Genomic DNA, 22351 nt, shown 5'->3' on the forward strand with positions numbered 1-22351 from the left:
AAACGATTCATCAATGGGGCAGCATGCTATCTAGCAAACCGAAAGGCCATCTGAGGAGCTGTACAAAATGGGGAGCTTTTAAAGGCAGAAAGGGGCTGGGACAGGGGAGTCAAAAACAAAACAAAGGATTATTTCAAGCAAGGTCACTTTCCTTTGATGAAAAGGCAGGGGGGGGGGCGGTGTCCCCAGGCCCAGCAATGCTTTCCTATTCTTCTGACATCAACTCTAGGGCTTAGCAAAGTATGTTGTAAATATTATGATGCATAGAATCCTAATAGGGCCCCCATTAACTCTGCTCCCTAGTGTAATACCTTTGTGAGATCTCCTAACTTTCAGTGCAAGAGGAACCTGTGGTTTGATGGAATATTACTTCCATGATTAGATCCCGAATCAGTTGACTTTGAGTGATAAAAATGGAGATAATCATGGTGGGGCTGATTTAATCGGGTGAGCCCTTAAAAGTGGCTAGACCCTTCCAGAAGTCAGAAATTCCAAAATTCCAAATGTGAGAAGGCCTGTGGAAGGAGCCACATGGCAAGGACCCGAGAGCAGCGGCTGAGGACTGAGAGTGTTTTTTGGTCTACCACTAGCAAGACAACATGGACCTCAGTCCCACAACTGCAGAGCAAATGTTTCTGACAAAAACCTGAAGGAGCTTGGAAGGGTATCTTTCTCTAGTGGAGCCCGAGATGAGGACACAATCACCCAACACCTTGATTTCAACTTTGTGTGCCCTTGAACAGAACCCAGCCATACAATGCTCAGACTTCTGATGTCCTGAAACACTGAGATAATAAATTTGTGTTGTTTTAATCCAGTAATTAGTGATAATTTGCTCTGCAGCAATAGAAAACTAAGGACTCAGCGAAAATTGAAGGATAATTGTGATTGAGATTCCTCTTCATCTACTGGAGACACAGCACCTCCCCTGTGTCCCTGACAGAGCATCTTTGAGCCTCACCTTCTGGGTGTGAGCAGTTGACGCCCATCCTCCTCAGATAAAGTCCTGACTTTGTCTTACAGTACAGTCCAAAGAGGTCCATTACTTACATTAAAAAAAATAACTCTACTTTCTATCTGATCCCAGCTAGTTGTGAGAGAAGAGAGGCAGTCCAGTTTCTCCAGACTTTGCTTTAACAATATCAGTGTTTCCTCACCAATCCAAACAAATTCCAACCTATCTATAAACAAAATGCTGTCCTCTATTGTAACAGCTCTCCAAGCCCTTGATTCTAGTAATTAACTAATCATCCTCATATGGCCCTTAGGGGGCGGTATTCAGAGACAGAATTGGGTGGAAAAGCATAGGAAAGGCAGGGTATGGATATTCCCTGCACTGAAGAGGAGGAAGGGAAGCAAGGAAGAGGGGAGAGAAATGAAGAAGATGAACAAGGTTGGTGAAAACAGGTCATGGAATGGTGACGAGGAACTTTCAATCTACCAGAGAAGTTCCATCATTTCTTGGCATGGCAGGGTCCGTCAGTTTCCAGGCTCAGGATAAATAGTGAAAGAGTGAATCTTCTCTTTTTCTTTTCCTTTTGGCCACGCTGCACTGCATGCTGGATCTTAGTTCCCTGACCAGGGATGGAACCTGCACCCCCTGCAGTGGAAGCGCGGAGTCTTAACCACTGGACTGCCACAGAAGTCCCAAAAGAGTGAATCTAACACTTGAATCAATTTTGTCAAGACTGTAAGGATCAGTGTGTGGGTTGTATACTTACATGTGAGTTTTTGTGTATGTGCAGACATTTTCAACTGAGTAAAACAATTGTCATATCAAAGAAACCCCAGGAAACTGTCTCTGCTTTCGATGATCTCTACTACCTCTTCTGGTCCCATGAGATTCTACCATCTGTACAATTTTAGGTACCTGACTTAGAAACTCTGTTCCCTCCATTAGCCTGTAGTCTGGCTCTTGACTATGAAGACTTTCTTACAGTAGTCTCTAGGAAATGTCCTACCAACGGACCTTGTGTGAGACTTGTCCAGAAAAGGAAAGAGAACTGTGTGATCCCACCTATCAATGTTTTCTCATGCATGCATTCAATAATTCATTTTCTACCTGTAGATATCTATTGAACATCTATAATGTGCCAGGTACTAGGCCAGGTATTGTGGATACAATAATGGGAAAAATCTTGAAACATGGGTCCCATTCAGGGAGCTTAGGATGCAGGGGAGGAGACGAGTATTATTCAAATGAGCACACACAAAATTAGGACTATGATAAGTGCTTCAAAAAAGATACATGGTGCCATGAGAGCATGGATTCTAGACTTAGAATTATATAAATCACCAGGAAGAAAGGACGTTTCAGCTGACATTTGAAGGATGAACAAGAATTAACTATTACAGCATTACAGATTGAATAATTGCATGTGCAAAGCCTAGTGTCACCTCCCAACTCTAATCTTCACAAAGAAGAATCTGGAACCTTCCTTATCTCCCCTAGAGCCCTCCTGGGTCTCAAGAACCTCCTTTGCTCCATCCATGATTGGGTCCTCATTCTTCTCCTTTCTCTTTAAGGGACAGGTTCCCTTGGAGAAAATGCCTTCATATTTTCCGTTTAAAGCACGTTGACTCTCATGGTTCTTACTGCCAGGGCTCTTGCTTTGCAGCCCATACCACGTCATCCATGCATATCATTCTATATTATTCAGAGACTGAAGAAGAGCCATGCCGTGCAAGTGGACAACTTTATGGATAGGCACAATACGTCAAATCAGTGAGACACAAAGCTCCATATAATGTCCAAAGGAATTGCTTTTCAGAAAGACATGAGTTCAGATTTTCAGGTTGGTTGGTATAAAGATTGCAAGGTGGCATGACAGAACTATTCTGTGTCTTGAGGGCGAAGTGGTGGTAACATGGGCTCGTATACATTTGTGAACATTTGCTTGATGTATGCACTTACATTGCTGTGGAATCAAGGTTTGTAAGTAAAATCTCTTTAAGGTGGATACAGTGCAGAAAGGAAACAGGAAAATGAAGGGTAAAGGAAAGATTCCGGACACTACCAGAACACTTGTAAGCACATTCACAAAGTCACACTGAAGAAGGACTGCCAGAGTAAAAAGTTTATTGCAGTACATGGAAAACACAATGGTTCATAATAAGTAAAAATGTAATTTTACTTTCAACACCAAAAATCTACAAAGTCCCTCATAGAACCCAGATTGCTCATCTGATATAAAGGTTTTTTCAAGGTAGGTTTCTAAGCATAACCTCGAAGAAACCCAATCTCTGGTAAAACCCAAAGACAGAAATTGTTCTTTGCACGTGGAACCTACCCTGGAAACGATCTATCTCTACCTCTATCTATCTATCCATCTATCCATCTATCTATCCATCTATCCATCTATCTAACCATCTATCTATCCATCTATCTATCCATCTATCCATCTATCTATCCATCTATCTCATCCTGCTCCTCCTCCTCCTTCTCCTCATCCTCCTTTCCCCATCTCTCTCTCTCCTTTCATTTTCCACATGAAACAGGAAAGTATGGAGGGATGAAAAGGCACAAATCACATCACTGAGGTTCGCAGTCGGAACCGCAGAAGAACACAAGTGTTTTCCTCTGAATGCACATCCTGGCAGCCTGTCTTCTGGACACGGGGACACATCTCCCTGAGCTGGGATGCGGCAGGAGCTGATGCCTGGTGCGTGCTGAACACCGTTCCCGGGACAAGTGGATTTCTGTCCGCGGTGGGGGAAGCTCGTCGCCTCCGGGTACACGATGCTGCCGCGGAGCCTTGCACGGCGAGGCGAGGTGGCGGCGCAGAGTCCGGCTGGCTCTTGGGCGGAAGGGACCGGCCCTAGGAAGGGCGGGGAGCCGCTGGGTGCGCCCCTAAGGCGGTGGCGCCCAGGGCGGGGAGGGCTGCGGGCCGGCGGGCCCGGAGCGCGCGGCGAGCAGGGAGTCGAGCGCCGCCAGCGCCCAGTGCAGGGCCGCGCCCGCGTGCGCCAGCTGCCAGGCGAGCCAGGCGCGCTGCGAGGCCGTGGGCTCCGTGTGGCCGGTGGACAGCGGCAGGAAGGCGCCCCCCGGGGCCCGCAGCTCGCCCAGGACCACCTCCAGGGCGCCCATCTGGTTGTGGAGATTGGACGTGAGCGCCGCCAGGGGCGCGCGGGCTTCGGGCCACTGAGTTCCGCGACGGCGTTTCGGGGAGGGGGGCCCGGCCTCCGCCGGGCTGTGCTGGCAGCGTCCCCAGCTCCTGACCCACACCGGCGATCGGGACCGGGTCCTCCTGCCGCGGAGGCGCCAGGGAGTGTGGGCGGAACCTGCGTGGGAGACAGAACGGGAGGGATTCAGGTGATGCGCGCCGCCCCGTGGGTCAAGGTCACCATCGTCCCTTCCCTGTCTCCACTCCCCCACCCCTACGCCCCACACCCCACCACGCCCGACTCTGGTGGCCTCTTCCAGGATCTGCTGGCAACCGGGGCCAAGTCCTGGATGCCTTGCTCTCAGCCCTTCTGCCTTTAAGGGCATCTCACCAGGGTCAGGGTCTTTCTCCGCACCCTGGGGGCTTGGCTTGCCCCTCAGGTCCTTCCCTCACATCCCCACCTCTGCCGAAGCCCAGCCCAGACACCTACCTCCTCTGCGGTAAAGTCCTGCTCTGGAGGAGTCGGGCGGCTCCTTGGCTCTCCGGTGGGCTGGGGGTGGTCGTCCCCTCACCTTCTCTTCTCCAGGTCCGTTTCCTTGGGGGCGACTGTCAGGGGAGCCATCGGGGCTTCTCCCCCGCTCGTGCCTGGTGACCGCTGTGGGTGGAGAGGAGGAGAGGAGTGAGTGTTCCCTGACCTACCTCTGGAATGTGGGGGAGGGTGGATTAGAGGAGATTCCAAGTCCTACCGCTCCGCCCACCTCCATTCCACCCCGTCCCCCAAACTCTGGTTTCCTCCTGCTCCCCACAGCCTCCATGGGTAGCTCCCTAGGGCCGGGCCTTTCCTGTCACTGTGGCAGTTCCTGAGCTGCCTGGCAGGCATGCCCCTGGAAACCCTCCCTCAGGTGCAGCCCCCGAGGATGGCACAGCTGGTAGAGAGCCCTGGATCACAAGGAATCGGGACTTCACCTTGGGTTTCTCTCACCACTTGCAGTGGTGTGAATGTCACGTCTGGCACCTGTTCCTTTGCTCCTTAGCCCAATATCTTGTGTCTCCCAAACCCTCTCAAGCATCACTCACAACAAATGTCTGCAAAAAAGAACCTAGAATTTTACCTCCTTTGCTCTGACAGCCCTCTCGGGTCTCAATTCTTCCTATTGCTCTCCGTCTTTCTGAGGGATGTGCATCTCCTCCCTTCTGTTTTAGAGACAGGTTCTCCTTGGAGGAAAGCCTTCCATTTTCCCTGTGGGAAAGACCTTTTCTCTGCTGGCCAGGCCGCCTGCCACTTGCTGCCCCTGCCATTTCAGCCAAGCCTCCCGGCTGAGCCACAAGTCTGGAGGCCTGGGGAGTGGTCCAGGGAATGACTAGGCCAGCCGAGGGCGTGGCCTTTTATGGCTTCCCAGCAGCCCCCTGCCGGGTCTCAGATTGGTGCGCAGGAGACCACACCCACCAAAGAGAATTGCAGTGATGAGGTTAAGGGCTGTTTGGGGTGTCCCACTGACTTCCTTGGTCCTCAGGACTTTGTAGCTGTACATTTCGGAGCATTTCGGCTCTCTGCTGTATGTTAACTTCACAAAAGGGCACTTGTTTTCTGGTTTGTTTCACGGTGCTTTTTATCTGTTTGTTTCACCAGTTCTGTGTGTGTCTGCATGTGTTAGCATGGGTCACTCTTATGCCAGGGGTCAACAAGGTGTTGGCATAAAGGACGAGAAAACCTTTTGGTCTGTTTTACTTGCACTCCCTTTGGCCCCTACTCAGGTCTGCCATCCTGACAGGAATGCCACCATACACACTACAAGATGAAAGAATGTGGTTAGGCCCCAAAATAATGTTTTTACCAAACTTGGGGAAATATCAGCCGTCATATCTTCAAATATTTTGTACGTCCCATTTTCTCCTCACTCTCCTTTTGGGACTTCATCTACATATATGTAAGACATTTTTTTTTGTCCCACAGGTCACAGGTTAATGTCTTTTCATCATTTTTCTCTCACTTGTTTGATCATTTCTACTGATCTCTTTCAAGTCAATGACTCTTTCCCCTGTAATTTACATTTGGCAAATTTATCCTGTGAATTTTAAATTTCAGACATTGCATTTTTCAGTTCGAGAATTTTCTTTTGGTTTTTCAGTGACAGAGATGATTGAGCATTCTTCAGTTCCCTCCCTTGTGTTTAATTTTTGAATTTACACCTTAGGGAAGATAAGCTTAGGATACAACTTGTACAAACAAGAAAATTGGCTTTTATTTCCCTAAAATGTATATTGGCATAAACACACAAAAATTATTGTATGTTGCCCTTAAAGGAAAAAAAGAGTAAAATGACCCAGTCCAGACTGCTCCCTTAGGATCCTGATCACTGGCTGTAAGTGAATGACGTTCCTCCCCCACCTCTATCTGAATATCCTCCTTCAATGCTTCTCAAACTGGAACCTGCATCAGAATCTCTTGGGGGGCCCTTGGAACACAGATCACATGGCCCCGCCCCCAGTGCTGTGACCCTCTAGGTCTGGATTGAAGCCTGATATTTACATCTGTAACAAGTTCCCAAGTGATGGTGATACTGCTGGTCCTGGGATCACACTTTATGAACCACTCACCTACTTGGTAGAATTTAAAAGACAAAGGCACATTTTCCTTGAGGTTACTCATCTCACATGGTCCTGTGAGATATGGACTGAAATGAGCCTTCCAGAATGGGGATGTGGGGCAAGGCGAGTCCTTTCCTCTCTTCACATTAGCATAGATTAGATGGTCATTTTTCTACTTAGAAATGCTGTGAGAAGAGACTATTAAAACCAACCAACCAACCAACCAACCAACCAGCCAATGCCAGATGCTCCGATATAACTGCCTTAGGGAAAGTGATCAAAAAAAAAAATTTTTTTTTTTTCTGGAAGGGCTTCTGTGCTCATGGCGTGTGGCTGAGGGAAAGCAACAGGTCTCCCTTAGTAACGGCGACGTGGCCCAATGTTGTGGACACAAAGTAAATCAGACCTCTGAAGACAGGAGAGTCCAGAGTGAATGATGGGAAAACAATCCAATTTATACTTGCTATGGGAAGTATAGATACGTGGTAAATGAAGAGAAAGCCTCACACGAGCTCTGCTTGCTACTGTTTTGGTTTCCCTGAAGCCGACAGGACCTCCCCGGCTTGGCTGCTCTGAACCCAGAGGGGTCCTACAAATGCAGGGCCCCGCAGGCGCAGCTGGTGGTAACAGTAGCCTGGTAAGGGTGGGAAGATTCTAGTACAAGTTCCAATGTGTCTGTGCGTTTTCCCTACACCGCCAGGGAATTTCTGAGACCAGTCTGGTGTCTTACAATCCTGACACTATCTACTCAGGGACAACTTCCGATTCCACACGTTCAGGGCTCAGTCTTACAAGACAGCCCTGCCCCACTTCAGGTGCAATCACAAGTCCAGGTTGTCAGCTGTGCTTCTGGGGGATCCACTATAGTTCAGAGTTTCCAACGACCCCTCTTGGGTTCAATTAATTTGCTTACAGAACTCAGAGAAACATTTTACTTATTAGAGTATCAGTGTATTATAAAAGGCTGTCACTCAGGAACAGCCAGATGGAAGACATGCACAGGGCAAGGCATGGGGAAGGGGCATGCCTTTCCAAAAGGCATCTCCCCAAATCTCCATGTGTTCACCAACCTGGAAGCTGTCCGAACCCAGGCCTTTTCATTTTTTTTCAAGGAGGCTTCGTTACAGGGACATGATTAACTCATTACACATTGGTGATGGGTTCAACCTCCAGATTCTCTCCCCTTCCGGGAACCTGGGGGTTCCGATAAAAAGTGCTAATGCCGGGGCTTCCCTGGTGGCGCAGTGGTTGAGAATCTGCCTGCCAATGCAGGGGACACGGGTTCGAGCCCTGGTCTGGGAAGATCCCGCATGCCGCGGAGCAACTGGGCCCGTGAGCCACAAATTACTGAGCCTGCGCGTCTGGAGCCTGTGCTCCGCAACGAGAGAGGCCGCGATAGTGAGAGGCCCGCGCAACGCGATGAAGAGTGGTCCCCACTTGCCACAACTGGAGAAAGCCCTCGCACAGAAACGAAGACCCAACACAGCAATCAATCAATCAATCAATAAATAAGAACGTGAATTTCTAAAAAAAAAACACATTTAAAAAAAAAAAGTGCTAATGCCCTAATCACCACGTGGGGTCCTCTGGAAAGCAGCCCCCAACCTTTGTCGACCTGGGTGCTTTCTAAAGGTCACCTCATTAACATAACAAAACCCATTTATCACTCTCGTCACTTAGGAAATTCCAGTGGGTTTAGGCACTGAGCCAGAAACCCAGGCAAGCACCAAATATATATTTCTTATTATGAATCACAACATCCAGGCCAGGAGGACAGCACCTTCCCTGAGTGAACGTGTAGCCCTTAATCATCCACTTTATACTGGTTTTATCTGTGATCTCTTCGGATCTAAATTCTGTGCCCATTAAAGGCAAACCTCTGGGATATATGAAATTTGGATATTTTGAGCAAAATTATAAAGAATACTGACTCCCCCATGGGAACCTGCTCAGGGAGCCACATTGGATTTTAACACTTCAAGAAGCCTACATTCACGTGGCCAGTCACCATGATTACAGCTGAAGGATTTATTTCCAGACATGACATACAAACCATCCCAATGGTGACCCCGGAATGAGGGGAGAGCAGGGACTTCCAGACACATGAGCACTTGGAATTAATTGCCACTCTCGTAACTCATACACTTTCTAGCAAGATGTGACACCCTATATCAATACGTGGTCCAAGATAACTGGTGTAAAATTATTACGATACGTCTCCGAATCCAAGTACGTAACAGTTAATGAAGCCTCAGAACAGGTAAGGACTCCATAAGCCCCAGCAACCACAGGACATTCCTTTTTTTTTTTTTTTCTTTTTTAACTTTTTATTTTCTATTAGAGTATAGTTAAGAATGTTGTTAGTTTCAGGTGTACAGCAGAGTGAACCTTCTCATTAATGGGACTGAGCTCCTTACTCTGAGGTCTGGGTACCTTGAGTCTAACAAGAACAGATTCTGTTTGGCTTTTGCTGGTTTTATCAGCCATAGGCAGCAACAACCTGACCTACAGGTCCCACTGATGTGGCGGACGCTGTTTTTATAGAAGAGTAGCTGTGCAAACAGACAGATCGGTCTCCATACCCTCCCTCCTGCTCACTCACAGAAATTATTCCATCTACAACTACATTGCCATTAGAGCCAGCAAATATATCCATCAGGTGCTTCAAAAAAATCATGGACCATTGCTCTCACTGGCTGAGTCCTAGGTTATTTTTGACACTCTCCTAATATGTCTTTTTGTACCCTTTGGACCAAGTTGAAAACAAAAAGTCGATATCCAGTACAAAAGAAGAAAGAGGAGTGAAAAAAACCACAAAAATTAAATTCAAAACTTGATATGTTGTGGAGGGCAGAGGTCCTAAGGCTGGTGTATGCTGCTGCCTATTGGGGCCTAACCACACTCTTTCATCCTGTAGTGTCTATGGTGGCATTCCTGTCAGGATGGCAGACCTGAGTAGGGGCCAAAGGGAGTGCAAGTAAAACAGACCAAAAGGTTTTCTCGTCCTTTATGCCAACAACTTGTTGACCCCTGGCATAAGAGTGACCCATGCTAACACATGCAGACACACACAGAACTGGTGAAACAAACAGATAAAAAGCACCGTGAAACAAACCAGAAAACAAGTGCCCTTTTGTGAAGTTAACATACAGCAGAGAGCGGAAATGCTCCGAAATGTACAGCTACAAAGTCCTGAGGACCAAGGAAGTCAGTGGGACACCCCAAACAGCCCTTAACCTCATCACTGCAATTCTCTTTGGTGGGTGTGGTCTCCTGCGCACCAATCTGAGACCCGGCAGGGGGCTGCTGGGAAGCCATAAAAGGCCACGCCCTCGGCTGGCCTAGTCATTCCCTGGACCACTCCCCAGGCCTCCAGACCTGTGGCTCAGCCGGGAGGCTTGGCTGAAATGGCAGGGGCAGCAAGTGGCAGGCGGCCTGGCCAGCAGAGAAAAGGTCTTTCCCACAGGGAAAATGGAAGGCTTTCCTCCAAGGAGAACCTGTCTCTAAAACAGAAGGGAGGAGATGCACATCCCTCAGAAAGACGGAGAGCAATAGGAAGAATTGAGACCCGAGAGGGCTGTCAGAGCAAAGGAGGTAAAATTCTAGGTTCTTTTTTGCAGACATTTGTTGTGAGTGATGCTTGAGAGGGTTTGGGAGACACAAGATATTGGGCTAAGGAGCAAAGGAACAGGTGCCAGACGTGACATTCACACCACTGCAAGTGGTGAGAGAAACCCAAGGTGAAGTCCCGATTCCTTGTGATCCAGGGCTCTCTACCAGCTGTGCCATCCTCGGGGGCTGCACCTGAGGGAGGGTTTCCAGGGGCATGCCTGCCAGGCAGCTCAGGAACTGCCACAGTGACAGGAAAGGCCCGGCCCTAGGGAGCTACCCATGGAGGCTGTGGGGAGCAGGAGGAAACCAGAGTTTGGGGGACGGGGTGGAATGGAGGTGGGCGGAGCGGTAGGACTTGGAATCTCCTCTAATCCACCCTCCCCCACATTCCAGAGGTAGGTCAGGGAACACTCACTCCTCTCCTCCTCTCCATCCACAGCGGTCACCAGGCACGAGCGGGGGAGAAGCCCCGATGGCTCCCCTGACAGTCGCCCCCAAGGAAACGGACCTGGAGAAGAGAAGGTGAGGGGACGACCACCCCCAGCCCACCGGAGAGCCAAGGAGCCGCCCGACTCCTCCAGAGCAGGACTTTACCGCAGAGGAGGTAGGTGTCTGGGCTGGGCTTCGGCAGAGGTGGGGATGTGAGGGAAGGACCTGAGGGGCAAGCCAAGCCCCCAGGGTGCGGAGAAAGACCCTGACCCTGGTGAGATGCCCTTAAAGGCAGAAGGGCTGAGAGCAAGGCATCCAGGACTTGGCCCCGGTTGCCAGCAGATCCTGGAAGAGGCCACCAGAGTCGGGCGTGGTGGGGTGTGGGGCGTAGGGGTGGGGGAGTGGAGACAGGGAAGGGACGATGGTGACCTTGACCCACGGGGCGGCGCGCATCACCTGAATCCCTCCCGTTCTGTCTCCCACGCAGGTTCCGCCCACACTCCCTGGCGCCTCCGCGGCAGGAGGACCCGGTCCCGATCGCCGGTGTGGGTCAGGAGCTGGGGACGCTGCCAGCACAGCCCGGCGGAGGCCGGGCCCCCCTCCCCCAAACGCCGTCGCGGAACCCTGTGGCCCGAAGCCCGCGCGCCCCTGGCGGCGCTCACGTCCAATCTCCACAACCAGATGGGCGCCCTGGAGGTGGTCCTGGGCGAGCTGCGGGCCCCGGGGGGCGCCTTCCTGCCGCTGTCCACCGGCCACACGGAGCCCACGGCCTCGCAGCGCGCCTGGCTCGCCTGGCAGCTGGCGCACGCGGGCGCGGCCCTGCACTGGGCGCTGGCGGCGCTCGACTCCCTGCTCGCCGCGCGCTCCGGGCCCGCCGGCCCGCAGCCCTCCCCGCCCTGGGCGCCACCGCCTTAGGGGCGCACCCAGCGGCTCCCCGCCCTTCCTAGGGCCGGTCCCTTCCGCCCAAGAGCCAGCCGGACTCTGCGCCGCCACCTCGCCTCGCCGTGCAAGGCTCCGCGGCAGCATCGTGTACCCGGAGGCGACGAGCTGCCCCCACCGCGGACAGAAATCCACTTGTCCCGGGAACGGTGTTCCTCACGCACCAGACATCAGCTCCTGCCGTATCCCAGCTCAGGGAGATGTGTCCCCGTGTCCAGAAGACAGGCTGCCAGGATGTGCATTCAGAGGAAAACACTTCTGTTCTTCTGCGGTTCCGACTGCGAACCTTAGTGATGTGATTTGTGCCTTTTCATCCCTCCATACTTTCCTGTTTCATGTGGAAAATGAAAGGAGAGAGAGAGAGATGGGGAAAGGAGGATGAGGAGAAGGAGGAGGAGGAGCAGGACGAGATAGATGGATAGATAGATGGATAGATGGATAGATAGATAGATGGATAGATAGATAGAGGTAGAGATAGATCGTTTCCAGGGTAGGTTCCACTGCAAAGAACAATTTCTGTCTTTGCGTTTTACCAGAGATTGGGTTTCTTCAAGGTTATGCTTAGAAACCTACCTTGAACAAACCTTTATATCAGATGAGCAATCTGGGTTCTATGAGGGACTTTGTAGATTTTTGGTGTTGAAAGTAAAATTACATTTTTACTTATTATGAACCATTGTGTTTTCCATGTACTGCAATAAATTTTTTACTCTGGCAGTCCTTCTTCAGTGTGACTTTGTGAATGTGCTTACAAGTGTTCTGGTAGTGTCCGGAATCTTTCCTTTACCCTTCATTTTCCTGTTTCCTTTCTGCACTGTATCCACCTTAAAGAGATTTTACTTACAAACCTTGATTCCACAGCAATGTAAGTGCATACATCAAGCAAATGTTCACAAATGTATTCGAACCCGTGTTACCACCACTTCACCCTCAAGACACAGAATATTTCCGTCATGTGCAATCTTTATACCAACCAACCTGAAAATTTGAACTCATGTCTTTCCTAAAAGCAATTCCTTTGGACATTATATGGAGCTTTGTGTCTCACTGATTTGATGTATTGTGCCTATCCATAAAGTTGTCCACTTGCATGGCATGGCCCTTCTTCAGTCTCACTTCATCACTTACTCTTAATAATACAGAACGATGCGCATGGATGACGTGGTATGGACTGCAAGGCTAGAGCCCTGGCAATGTCCTGTGATCAAGGTCAGTGGTTGGGAGAGAGTTAGTAGAATTTGTCTACATGTAGTAAACGTTGCTTCTAGGGATCCATGCCTGGATGGATGGGAGGGAGGGTGATTTCTGATTGATGATGGAAAACCTCCCAAACTCATGAGGCAAAGTTGGGGTGGCCAGGGACCTGGTGGCCAAGGTCCATTGCTCACAGAGGCAGCTCTGATTTCTCGGGGTCTGGGCTCTGCACACAGCCTGACATGTCTTGGTTTGGACCATGGCTTTTTTTGATTTCCCCTCTTTTCAGTAAATGAAGACCCTGAAGAAACCACCTCATTTCTTTTTAATTTTACCCTTGGACAGAACCTGTGGTAGAACCAGGGCTTTGTGTCCCCAGGAGTCTCTGCTTATTCTGGGTCTGGTCCCATAGCCTCTTCTCTCAGAGACAGGAGACCCCTGGGGAGCAGGAGGTGGTTCCCTCAGACACAGGTGCTGCTCCTGGAGCCCCACAGTTCCTGGCATCATGACTCTGACTTTGACCTTCCTGTTGCTTGTTAAGAGCATTGTGACCTCGAGACTGCTCCAGTCTGCAGATGTGGATTTGATGTCCTTCCCTGTGTAGGGAAAGAGGGAGCCTTGTAATCATAAGGACTTTGCTTATTTGGTCCCCTCCTGGGCTGTGAGTACATCTTTGGGAGGACTTTTCTCATTGCATTAGCTCCACAGGCTACCCCTGTTTTGTAATTTAGGAACTGGTCCATGACTGACTTGTTCTTCAGAGTTTTAACATCCACCTTGTCCTGGAAACACCTCTGGTTTCTGGTGGGCCTGGGCTCTCTCTGCACAGAGCCGAACACACTCTTGCCTCTGTGACATGCATCTTCTGGACCCTCCCCTGCTTTCCAGTGGTGAAGCCCCTGAACAAATGCCTCATTGTATTTGGAAGGTGCCCTTCAGTGGAGCAGGTGACAGGCATGGGGATGCCTGGGGTGTATTTTGATATTTCGATTATTTACTATTATCTTGTGTATTTTTGTGACATTTAGTAGGTTCTGACATATAGCAATGACAATCCATCTTACTCTTCCCCTACATGCTTTTTTTAAAAATAAATTTATTTATTTATTTTTGGCTGCGTTGGGTCTTTGTTGCTGGGCAGGCTTTCTCTAGTTGCGGTGAGCGGAGGCTACTATTCGTTGCGGTGGCGGGCTTGTCATTGCGGTGGCTTCTCTTTGTCGCAGAGCCCAGGCTCTAGGTGCGCGGGATTCAGTAGTTGTGGCATGCAGGCCCTAGAGCACAGGTTCAGTAGTTCTGGCGCTTGGGCTTAGTTGCTCCGTGGCATGTGGGATCTTCCCGGACCAGGGCTCAAAATGGCATTCCCTGTGCTGGCAGGCGGATTCTTAACAACTGCATCGCCAGAGAAGTCCCACCCTTCCCCTACAATCTTAAAGATTCTTCTTTTTTTTTCTTTTTTAAAGTCAGTCTAATTTGGCCCAAGTCTTGTTTTTTGAAATAACTTTATTTATTTATTTATTTATTTATTTATTTTTGGCTATCTTGGGTCTTCGTTTCTGTGCAAGGGCTTTCTCTAGTTGTGGCGAGCGGGGGCCACTCTTCATCGCGGTGCGCGGGCCTCTCACTATCGCGGCCTCTCTTGTTGCGGAGCACAGGCTCCAGACGAGCAGGCTCAGTAGTTGTGGCTCACGGGCCCAGTTGCTCCGCGGCATGTGGGATCCTCCCAGACCAGGGCTCGAACCCGTGTCCCCTGCATTGGCAGGCAGACTCCCAACCACTGCGCCACCAGGGAAGCCCCAAGATTCTTTTTAATATTTGCTTTTTGGCCTTTAAAATGATATCTCATTCTGATTTGCATTTATTTAGATTCCAAATACACTAAAACGTTTATTAGGCATTTATGTGTCTGCTACTGTGTATTATATTATTTCTTCATATATTTCCACATCTATTCACATTACATTTATCCTAGATCACAGTAGATATGCCTTATTGAGCTGGAAAACTATAGGGTACACACTGAGCCTTATGACCATGCACTATTATTATCCATATATCAGTAACATGAGGTATAGAGAGATTAAAATAACTTGTAGTTTTCCTCTGCTACCTGACGCTGAAGACAAATTGTCTTTGTCACAGAGATAAGAGAAGTTCTGACTAGAAAGAGTTCTTTTCAGCTTTGCTAGGAAAGCCAGAGGAGCTCTACTTAGGTCACACATGCGCTTGTCTGCCTTCTGCCCACAGGGATGAATGGTCTTTGTCTCTGGTGGCCAGTAGAGGGCGTGAATTCCCCCCTGTGATTTCCACCTCCCTACAAAGTCACTAGCGCCTGGATTTTGTTTCTTAGCAGATGCTGCCTTACTTTGGGCAGCCCTGGACTGCCCTCATGTCCAAGTTGGCTTTTCTTTTTCTTTTTATTTTCTTAGATATAGTTGACGTAATATAAGCTGGGCATATTTAAACAATACAATGTGATAAACATTGACAAGTGTATACACCCATGAAACCATCACCACAATCAAGGTAATGAAGATATCTATCATCTCCAAAAGTTTCCCTGTTATAGTCCCTTCCTTCTGCTACCTGCCTGTCTCTTACTCTCTCCCCACCAGACAACTACTGAGCTACTTTTTATCCCTATAGATTAGTTTACATTTCCCAGAATTTTATGTAAATGGAATCATGCAGTGTAAATGATTTTGGGGGGGTCTGGCTTTTTTCATTCAGCTTCATTATTTGAGATGCACCCCTGTTTGGTTCCTTTTCGTGGGTGAATAGTACTCCACTGCATGGATGTGCACATTACTTGTTCACCTAATGATAGGCATTTGGGTTGCTTCCAGTTTCTGGCAATACAAATAAAGCTGCTATGGATTTTCCTGTATAAGTCTTGTGAGGACATATACTCTCATTTCTCTAAGCAAATATCTAGGAGTGGAATAGATGACTCATACAGAAGAGATAAATTTCACTTTTTAAGAAACTACCGAAGTGTTTTCCAAAGTGGCCATGCCACCACTGTACATTCCCACCAGCAGTGAAGGAGAGTTCCATTCACTCCACATCCTCTAACACTTACTAGAGTCAGATTTTAAAACTGTACCCATTTCATAGTTATGTAGCAGTATTCAACTGTGGTTTTAATCTGTATTCCCCTAATGACTAAGATACTAAGCATCTTTTCATGTTTTTATCTGCCATCCACACATCTTTTTTGGTGAAGTGTCTCCAAACAAATCAAATCTGTCAAAAATATTTAAAGGAAAAATTTTTTCAGTTTAAAGAACATCCGTTCTCCAGCCCCATCTTTTTTATGGGTTGTGATCTGGCTCAGGCCATTATCTGGACAAAGGGGACATCTTCATGTTCCTCCACCAAAAAGTGAGTGTTTTATGTCTGCCAATCCGGGAGGACAGACCTGACTTCAGGCTCCCCAAGATGCAGGGACCAGCTCTGGGAGCCAGCTCCAGGGAGCCCTCACCATGGCTGCCTTCCCTGAGATGTCTCTGTGGAGTCAGTCAGTCCTCAAAACATGTATGGATGAGGAATAAAGGTGTACTGGGGAAGAGGCTGGGATTGGGTCTCATTCATCTTAAACTGTGTTTCGTGTTCAAGGACATTAAAGAGTGGGCCCCACCCTGGTGCACCCCAAACTGCATAATAAGGGCTTCTAGAAACTGTCAAGGACCTGAATAAAGAAAGGATAACTCTTGAGATGTTCACTTAACTGATCACACATGAACTGAAGGACAGTAAAATGAAAGCACATGAAAGAGTGAGTCCCATTGCCAACCTCTCTGTATGCTGAGTGAAAGACCACATACATCATCCTGGACATGTGAGTATATGTCATAGTCACTGACTGATGGCCCCAGTGTCAATCTCTATCTAAGTATTACTAAGTCTATTAACTACCTTCTTTCTTATTTTGAGACAACAATAGTCTAGGCTCTTTTTCAACTTTAATCTATGCTCTTGAAACAGTGTGAATTCTCCTTTTTAAAAAGAACTGATGATTCTGTGAACCTTATGATTGACATCCTTGAGTGTATTTCCTGGGTTTAATATATGGAATTAGATTGTGAGTCACAGTTTTATTGGGTAAATTGTGTTCAAGCAAGAAAAGTGGATGTTAATTCTAAAAACCAAATTAGTGTTTATAATGTAAAAATCAACAGTGCACTTATTCACCAATCTCGTCTCTCAGTTACAGAGTCCAAGCTCATACTGCTCGCCCCATGCCTGGCCAATAAATCAAGAGACAAGTTGCTGGGGCAAGGAATAGCAACTTTATTCAGAAAGCCAGCAGACCAAGAAGATGGTGGACTCGTGTCTTGCCTGAGTTAGAATTCAGGCTTCCTTTATACTAAAAGGGGAGGGAGTAAAAATCAAACATTTCCTGGTTCTGGTCAGCCTCCAGAGGGGATGTGTTAATTTCTTCCTTCCTACAGTCATTCACAGGTGGACGTGGTCAGGATGTCTCCGGTGAGTTAAACTAAGGTATTTTGGCTTAATGCTCATTACCTGGGAGGCAGAGTTCCCAAAGATGGGCCATTATGTAAAATTTAAGTTTATAGGCAACACCCCTTTAGTAATTAACTTGTAATAAAATACAAAGGTTCTTCCCTATTACATCCCCTTCTCCTCAGTCACAAAATTAGACAGTCTCACAGCCTCTTTATTGTTAGGTGCGGCCATGAGACTGAGTCCTGGCCAAGTTTATGTGGCTAGAAGTGATATTTGGCCCACACAGGCCTGGCCTATGAAAACACTCCCCCAAGAGAGGTAACATGCTCTTTCACCCTCTACAATGAGTGGGATAGACCCAAGCACTGGAGCCAGATTTGAAGCCATATGTTGACAATGGCAAATCCATAAAAAAGATGGTCCTGGGGTCCTGGATCATTGTTGGGAGAAAAGCCATAAGCAGAGTCACTTGATTTTGAAAGCCTACGTTTAGGTGTTATATGAAGCAAAGATAAGCTTGTATGGTGTTCAAACAATATTCACGTGTTTTTCTGTTGCAGAAGCTAACTTCACCTTAACTGACAGAAGTCTGTACACCAAAGAAAGTTTTCCATTAAAAAAAATATATATATATATATATATATTTCAAATTGGGGAAATATCAAAGACTCCCTGAAAATTTGCAAAACTAAATGATAAATGTAAATCATAAAGGTAATTATTTAAGGAATATAAATCATGTTCTTCTCTCTAAACTTTTTTTTTTGTGGAAATTGAAGATGTACAAGCATGATTTTGGTTTCTGGTATTTTAGATCTGATACAGAAATACAAGGGTAGATTGCCTTCTTGTACTTAGCAAACAATAGTAAAATTAAGAGTGTTCCAATTTCACTTTCTTCTTTATTTCCTGATTTTTCGTAGGGATTTGTTAAATGGGAGAAAAGCTCACTTCAATTTCCCCTCTGATAAGCCCCAAGGCACACTGGCTGAATGACCCCTGCTTCAGAGAGCTACTGAGTTCTTGGAAGTTCCTCTGGACAATTCCAAAACAGGTACAAACCTGAAGAGATTCTACCTTTATCTTCTGCTCCAGTTGTTCCTGATTGTGATCAAAGTTAGAGAGAGATTTATCAAGGAGGCTCTTATCTCAGGCTGCACTGTAGTCCTCTGTCAAGCAGGTTGAAAAGCGGCGGATGGTCAAAACAGGTGCTTCGGTGCCTTTGGGGTTTTGATAATCCCCTGTTCTTCTCCTGAAACTTTAAGTCGGTCCTGACATTATGGCGTGACTTAGAAGAGATCCTTTCCAGATATCTTAAAGCCATGAAGATTTCCTTGCTCTCCAAGCTATGGCACGAAGGCTTGTCCCAGGAAAGAGAACAGGTATGGCTAGAGCAGAGCATCTCCAGGGCCATCAACGAAAACCAGGGCCTCGAAAATTTCCGTGATTCTCCGAGATGGCCGCGAGGAGGCGCTTGGCTTTGTTCGCCACTCATCAACGGCCTGCAGAGGGCGCCAGACTCGCCCCCGGACCGATAGGCTCCTTAGTGGGTGCGGGATCCACGTCCTGAGTCCGGGACATGTGGCGCCTTTTCCCGGACGAGAAACCCACTTACATTTATCGCAGGTCCGCCTGCGTGACCCCTGGGGGCTGCGGAAATAGTGAATAAAAAGTTGCTTTTCCCAGGCCCTGACTGCCAGGAGGAGCTCGGCCGCGCAGATCTCTCGACTATTTTCTGAAAAAATGAGCACAGAACCTCCCGTTTTCCGCGCTTTCCCCATCTTTTTACTCTCGACTTTCTCCTATAACATTTTAGCGAGACTTATTTTACAAAAGTATCTATTTATTGAGGCATTTGGAGTATCCGTTTGTTGAGGCATTTGGAGGCTGGAAATCATCACGCGCTGTACTAATTTGTCCATATTCAGGGTTGTTTCTTGGGAGAGATCCCGACACAAATCCAGAGAAAGGGAAAACATATCCATGATCGGGGCAAAATATACAAATATTGGGGCTTCCAGCTGAAAAAGCTGGGGCCAGTGCCCGCAGAGTCATGTGACATAATCACTTTTTTGGTGGAAATAATGGATTTTACAACCTTGCGTGTACCTGTCACCACTGTTCCTTATATAGCTGACCACTAGCATTATGTCAATATCATCTTTTTCCATAGTATCAAAAATTTCCTAAGCTAGATAATATCTAAATTTCTTTTTCATTTCAATAAAGTTAATAAATCTTTCTTCTGTTGTTATGACAGTATTCTTAATGTGAACATGCCTTATAATCTGACATTCCTGCAGCAAGGAATGCATTTGTCATACAATTAAAAAATAAGTTAAGTATAATATTTTGTGTCTTACTTTCTCCATGGTATTTCAGATCAAACGTGATTTCTTAGCATTATAAATTCGTTTGGAATTTTATTACACAAATAAGGTGGGGGAAAGAAAGCAATACTAATGGAGAAACACATGTAATGGTCATAGCCTCCCAAAACAGGCTCATTCTAAGACTGAGATTTTATCAAAGGATTATAGAATGCTCCCCCTCCCCCACAGTTTACCACCATACTGAAAGGAATTCAGTATAACAAGAGTAGATAACAGCTGGAAGAGCTACAAGACACAAACTCTCTCTGAGGAGGAGAATTTATGGAAGCCCAGAGTCCCAAGGGAATGAAAAGGACACTAGAGGTGTTTGAAGGCTCTAGAACCTAGAGTTACAGCAAACATTAAGAACAGCTCAACTCCTAGCCCAGTTAACATAAATCTTCACCCAAAAGGCCTATTTACCTCAGTTCATATGATCCAATACAACATGTCTGGCTTTCAACAAAAAAAATTACAAGGCCTGCCAAAGGGATATTTATTTTTTAAAAAAAGTTAATATCAGTAAGAACAGCGAGCTTTGTGGCATTTTAAATTGCCCTCTTACATCCTTCTCTTCCCAGTTCCATGGTAGGTTGAAAATCAGCAGGTTCACAACCAAGGTAGCTGTGAAAAACAGCAGCCTACCAGCCACAGGAAGGGACAATTGGTTCCGGAGCTCCCCAAAGCCCCATCTCCAGAGCACTGTCACTATTTGAACTATTTTTCAGCTCCCCGAAAAGGCCTCACTCACAGGGCTTGTCTTTATTTGACCCAACTCGGAACTCACTCCATGGGAGAAGCCCCTGTCCCCAGAGAGAGGATCTAAAACAGTCAGTGGCAGTTGTTTAACACCACAGCTGCCTGAAGCATTGATACTGTTTGGGGTAAACAGAGGCCAGCCAAAAACATAAGGAAAACCTAAGGAATGAGATGCCCATAGGTGGGTTGAAAAGCTCTCACACATTCTTGGGGATCTAAAAGGTTACATGTGCGTGCAGGACTGTGCACACACCCAGGAAAGACCTAGGAAGGCCTAATCACTCACCTCTGGCTAACCTTGAGATTGTGCACAAAGAGCAAAGGCTAAGAGAGAATTATAAATTGCTGGAGTATTGAAGACGCGCCCAGAAACACACAACAGACCCTCAGCAAAGACTATGAGACTTATTGGTTCAGTTAATTTAAGGAAATCTCTATCTAATCATTGGCAGACTACTAGGCTAACTGAGTACACACTTCAGTAGCCAACATGATATAAAATACGAATGTTCAGCAGTAGCCCCAGAAAGTCACAAATCAAACAACAACAACAGCATCAATAACAAACCCCAAGGAGGTCAAGTTCTGATTTCCAGACTTGTCACATTTTATTGTTTAAAATGCCCAGTTTTCAACAAAATAGTAAAAGACATGCAAAGAACCAGGAAAGTATGGCCCATACATAAGAAAAAAGCAGTCAAGGGACTTCCCTGGTGGTCCAGTGGTTAAGAATCCACCTTCCAATGCAGGGGACGTGGGTTCGATCCCTGGTTGGGGAACTAAGATCCCACATGCCACGGGGCAACTAAGCCCGCACGCCACAACTACTGAGCATGCGAGCCACAACTAGAGAGCCCACATGCCGCCCACGCACTCTGGAGCCCGCACGCCACAGCTACTGAGCCCACACGCTCTGGAGCCTGTGCACCAGAACTAGAGAGAAGCCCACGCCCCACAACGAAAGATCCCACATGCCGCAACTAAGACCCGGCGCAGCCAAAAATAAATAAATAAATACTAAAAAAGAAAAGAAAAAGCAGTCGAAGAACTACCCCTAAGGAAGCCCACACATTGGACTTATTAGACAAAGACTTTAAATCAGCTATTTTATATGATTAAGAACTCAGGAAAACCATGAATAACTAACTAAAGGAAAGTATGAGAATACTATCTCATAAAATAGAATATATCAATAAAGAGATAGAAATTACATTTTTAAAAAAGATCCAAATAGAAATTCTAGATCAGCCACACTGGTGATCATTCATGTTTACATGACTGATCTCCAATAAAAACCTTTGACACCAAGGCTTAGGTGAGCTTTCCTAGTTGGAAATACTCCATGCATATTGCCAGACCCTGTTTCTGGGAGAGGTAAGCACAATCCACACAATCCCACTGGGAATGGACAACTGGAAGCTCATACCTGGAACTCTCCTGGACCATTCCCCATGCTTCTCTTCCTTTTGCTGATTTTAGTCTGTATCCTTTCACTGTAATAAACCATAACTGTGAGTATAACCACTTTTCATCAGGGTTCTCAATAATTGCTCTTAATTCTTTTAAAAAATTAACAATATATTTTTCCTAATTTAAACGTAATGCTTGTTATACTAGATGTTCATTGTAGTGTTATTTAAGGTCTTGACAAATTGGAACCAACCTAACTATCCAACAACACAGAAATGGTGTCTCTCATAGATACAGAAAAAAATGGGTAGTTGCCAGAGGAAAGGGGGTGGGAGGAGCTGAAACACGTGAAGGGCATTGAGAGGTACAAACCTCCAGTTAAAAAATAAATTAGCCATGGGGATGTAATCTACAGCATAAGGACTATGGTCAATAATATTGTAGTAACTTTGTATGGGGACAGACAGTTACTAGACTTTT

General features: G+C 46.9%; 2 protein-coding genes across 2 annotated transcripts in view; one reads left to right on the forward strand and one right to left on the reverse strand.

Annotated features, from left to right (window-relative positions):
- ZFP37 (ZFP37 zinc finger protein) overlaps nucleotides 1-22351 on the reverse strand; it is a 45499-nt gene that overhangs the window by 14438 nt on the left and 8710 nt on the right. The gene's annotated exons all lie outside the window — the stretch shown is intronic.
- Nucleotides 10097-11992, forward strand: LOC118896410. The gene is made up of 3 exons (XM_036854177.1): nucleotides 10097-10283; nucleotides 10741-10905; nucleotides 11218-11992. Exons 1-3 carry the CDS (start codon nucleotides 10097-10099, stop codon nucleotides 11643-11645), a joined length of 780 nt encoding a protein of 259 aa, XP_036710072.1. The 3' UTR covers nucleotides 11646-11992.

Source organism: Balaenoptera musculus, chromosome 6, assembly GCF_009873245.2.
Source record: "Balaenoptera musculus isolate JJ_BM4_2016_0621 chromosome 6, mBalMus1.pri.v3, whole genome shotgun sequence".
In the NCBI taxonomy this organism is placed as follows: Eukaryota; Metazoa; Chordata; class Mammalia; order Artiodactyla; family Balaenopteridae; genus Balaenoptera; species Balaenoptera musculus.

Bases quoted from the DNA above. Each gene is read 5' to 3' on its own strand.
- LOC118896410 (XM_036854177.1), top strand. From the start codon at position 10,097: ATGGCAGGGGCAGCAAGTGGCAGGCGGCCTGGCCAGCAGAGAAAAGGT. The intron at 10,284-10,740 runs GTAAAATTCTAG...CTCCATCCACAG, and splicing joins GGGCTGTCAGAGCAAAGGAG to CGGTCACCAGGCACGAGCGG. The intron at 10,906-11,217 runs GTAGGTGTCTGG...TCTCCCACGCAG, and splicing joins AGGACTTTACCGCAGAGGAG to GTTCCGCCCACACTCCCTGG.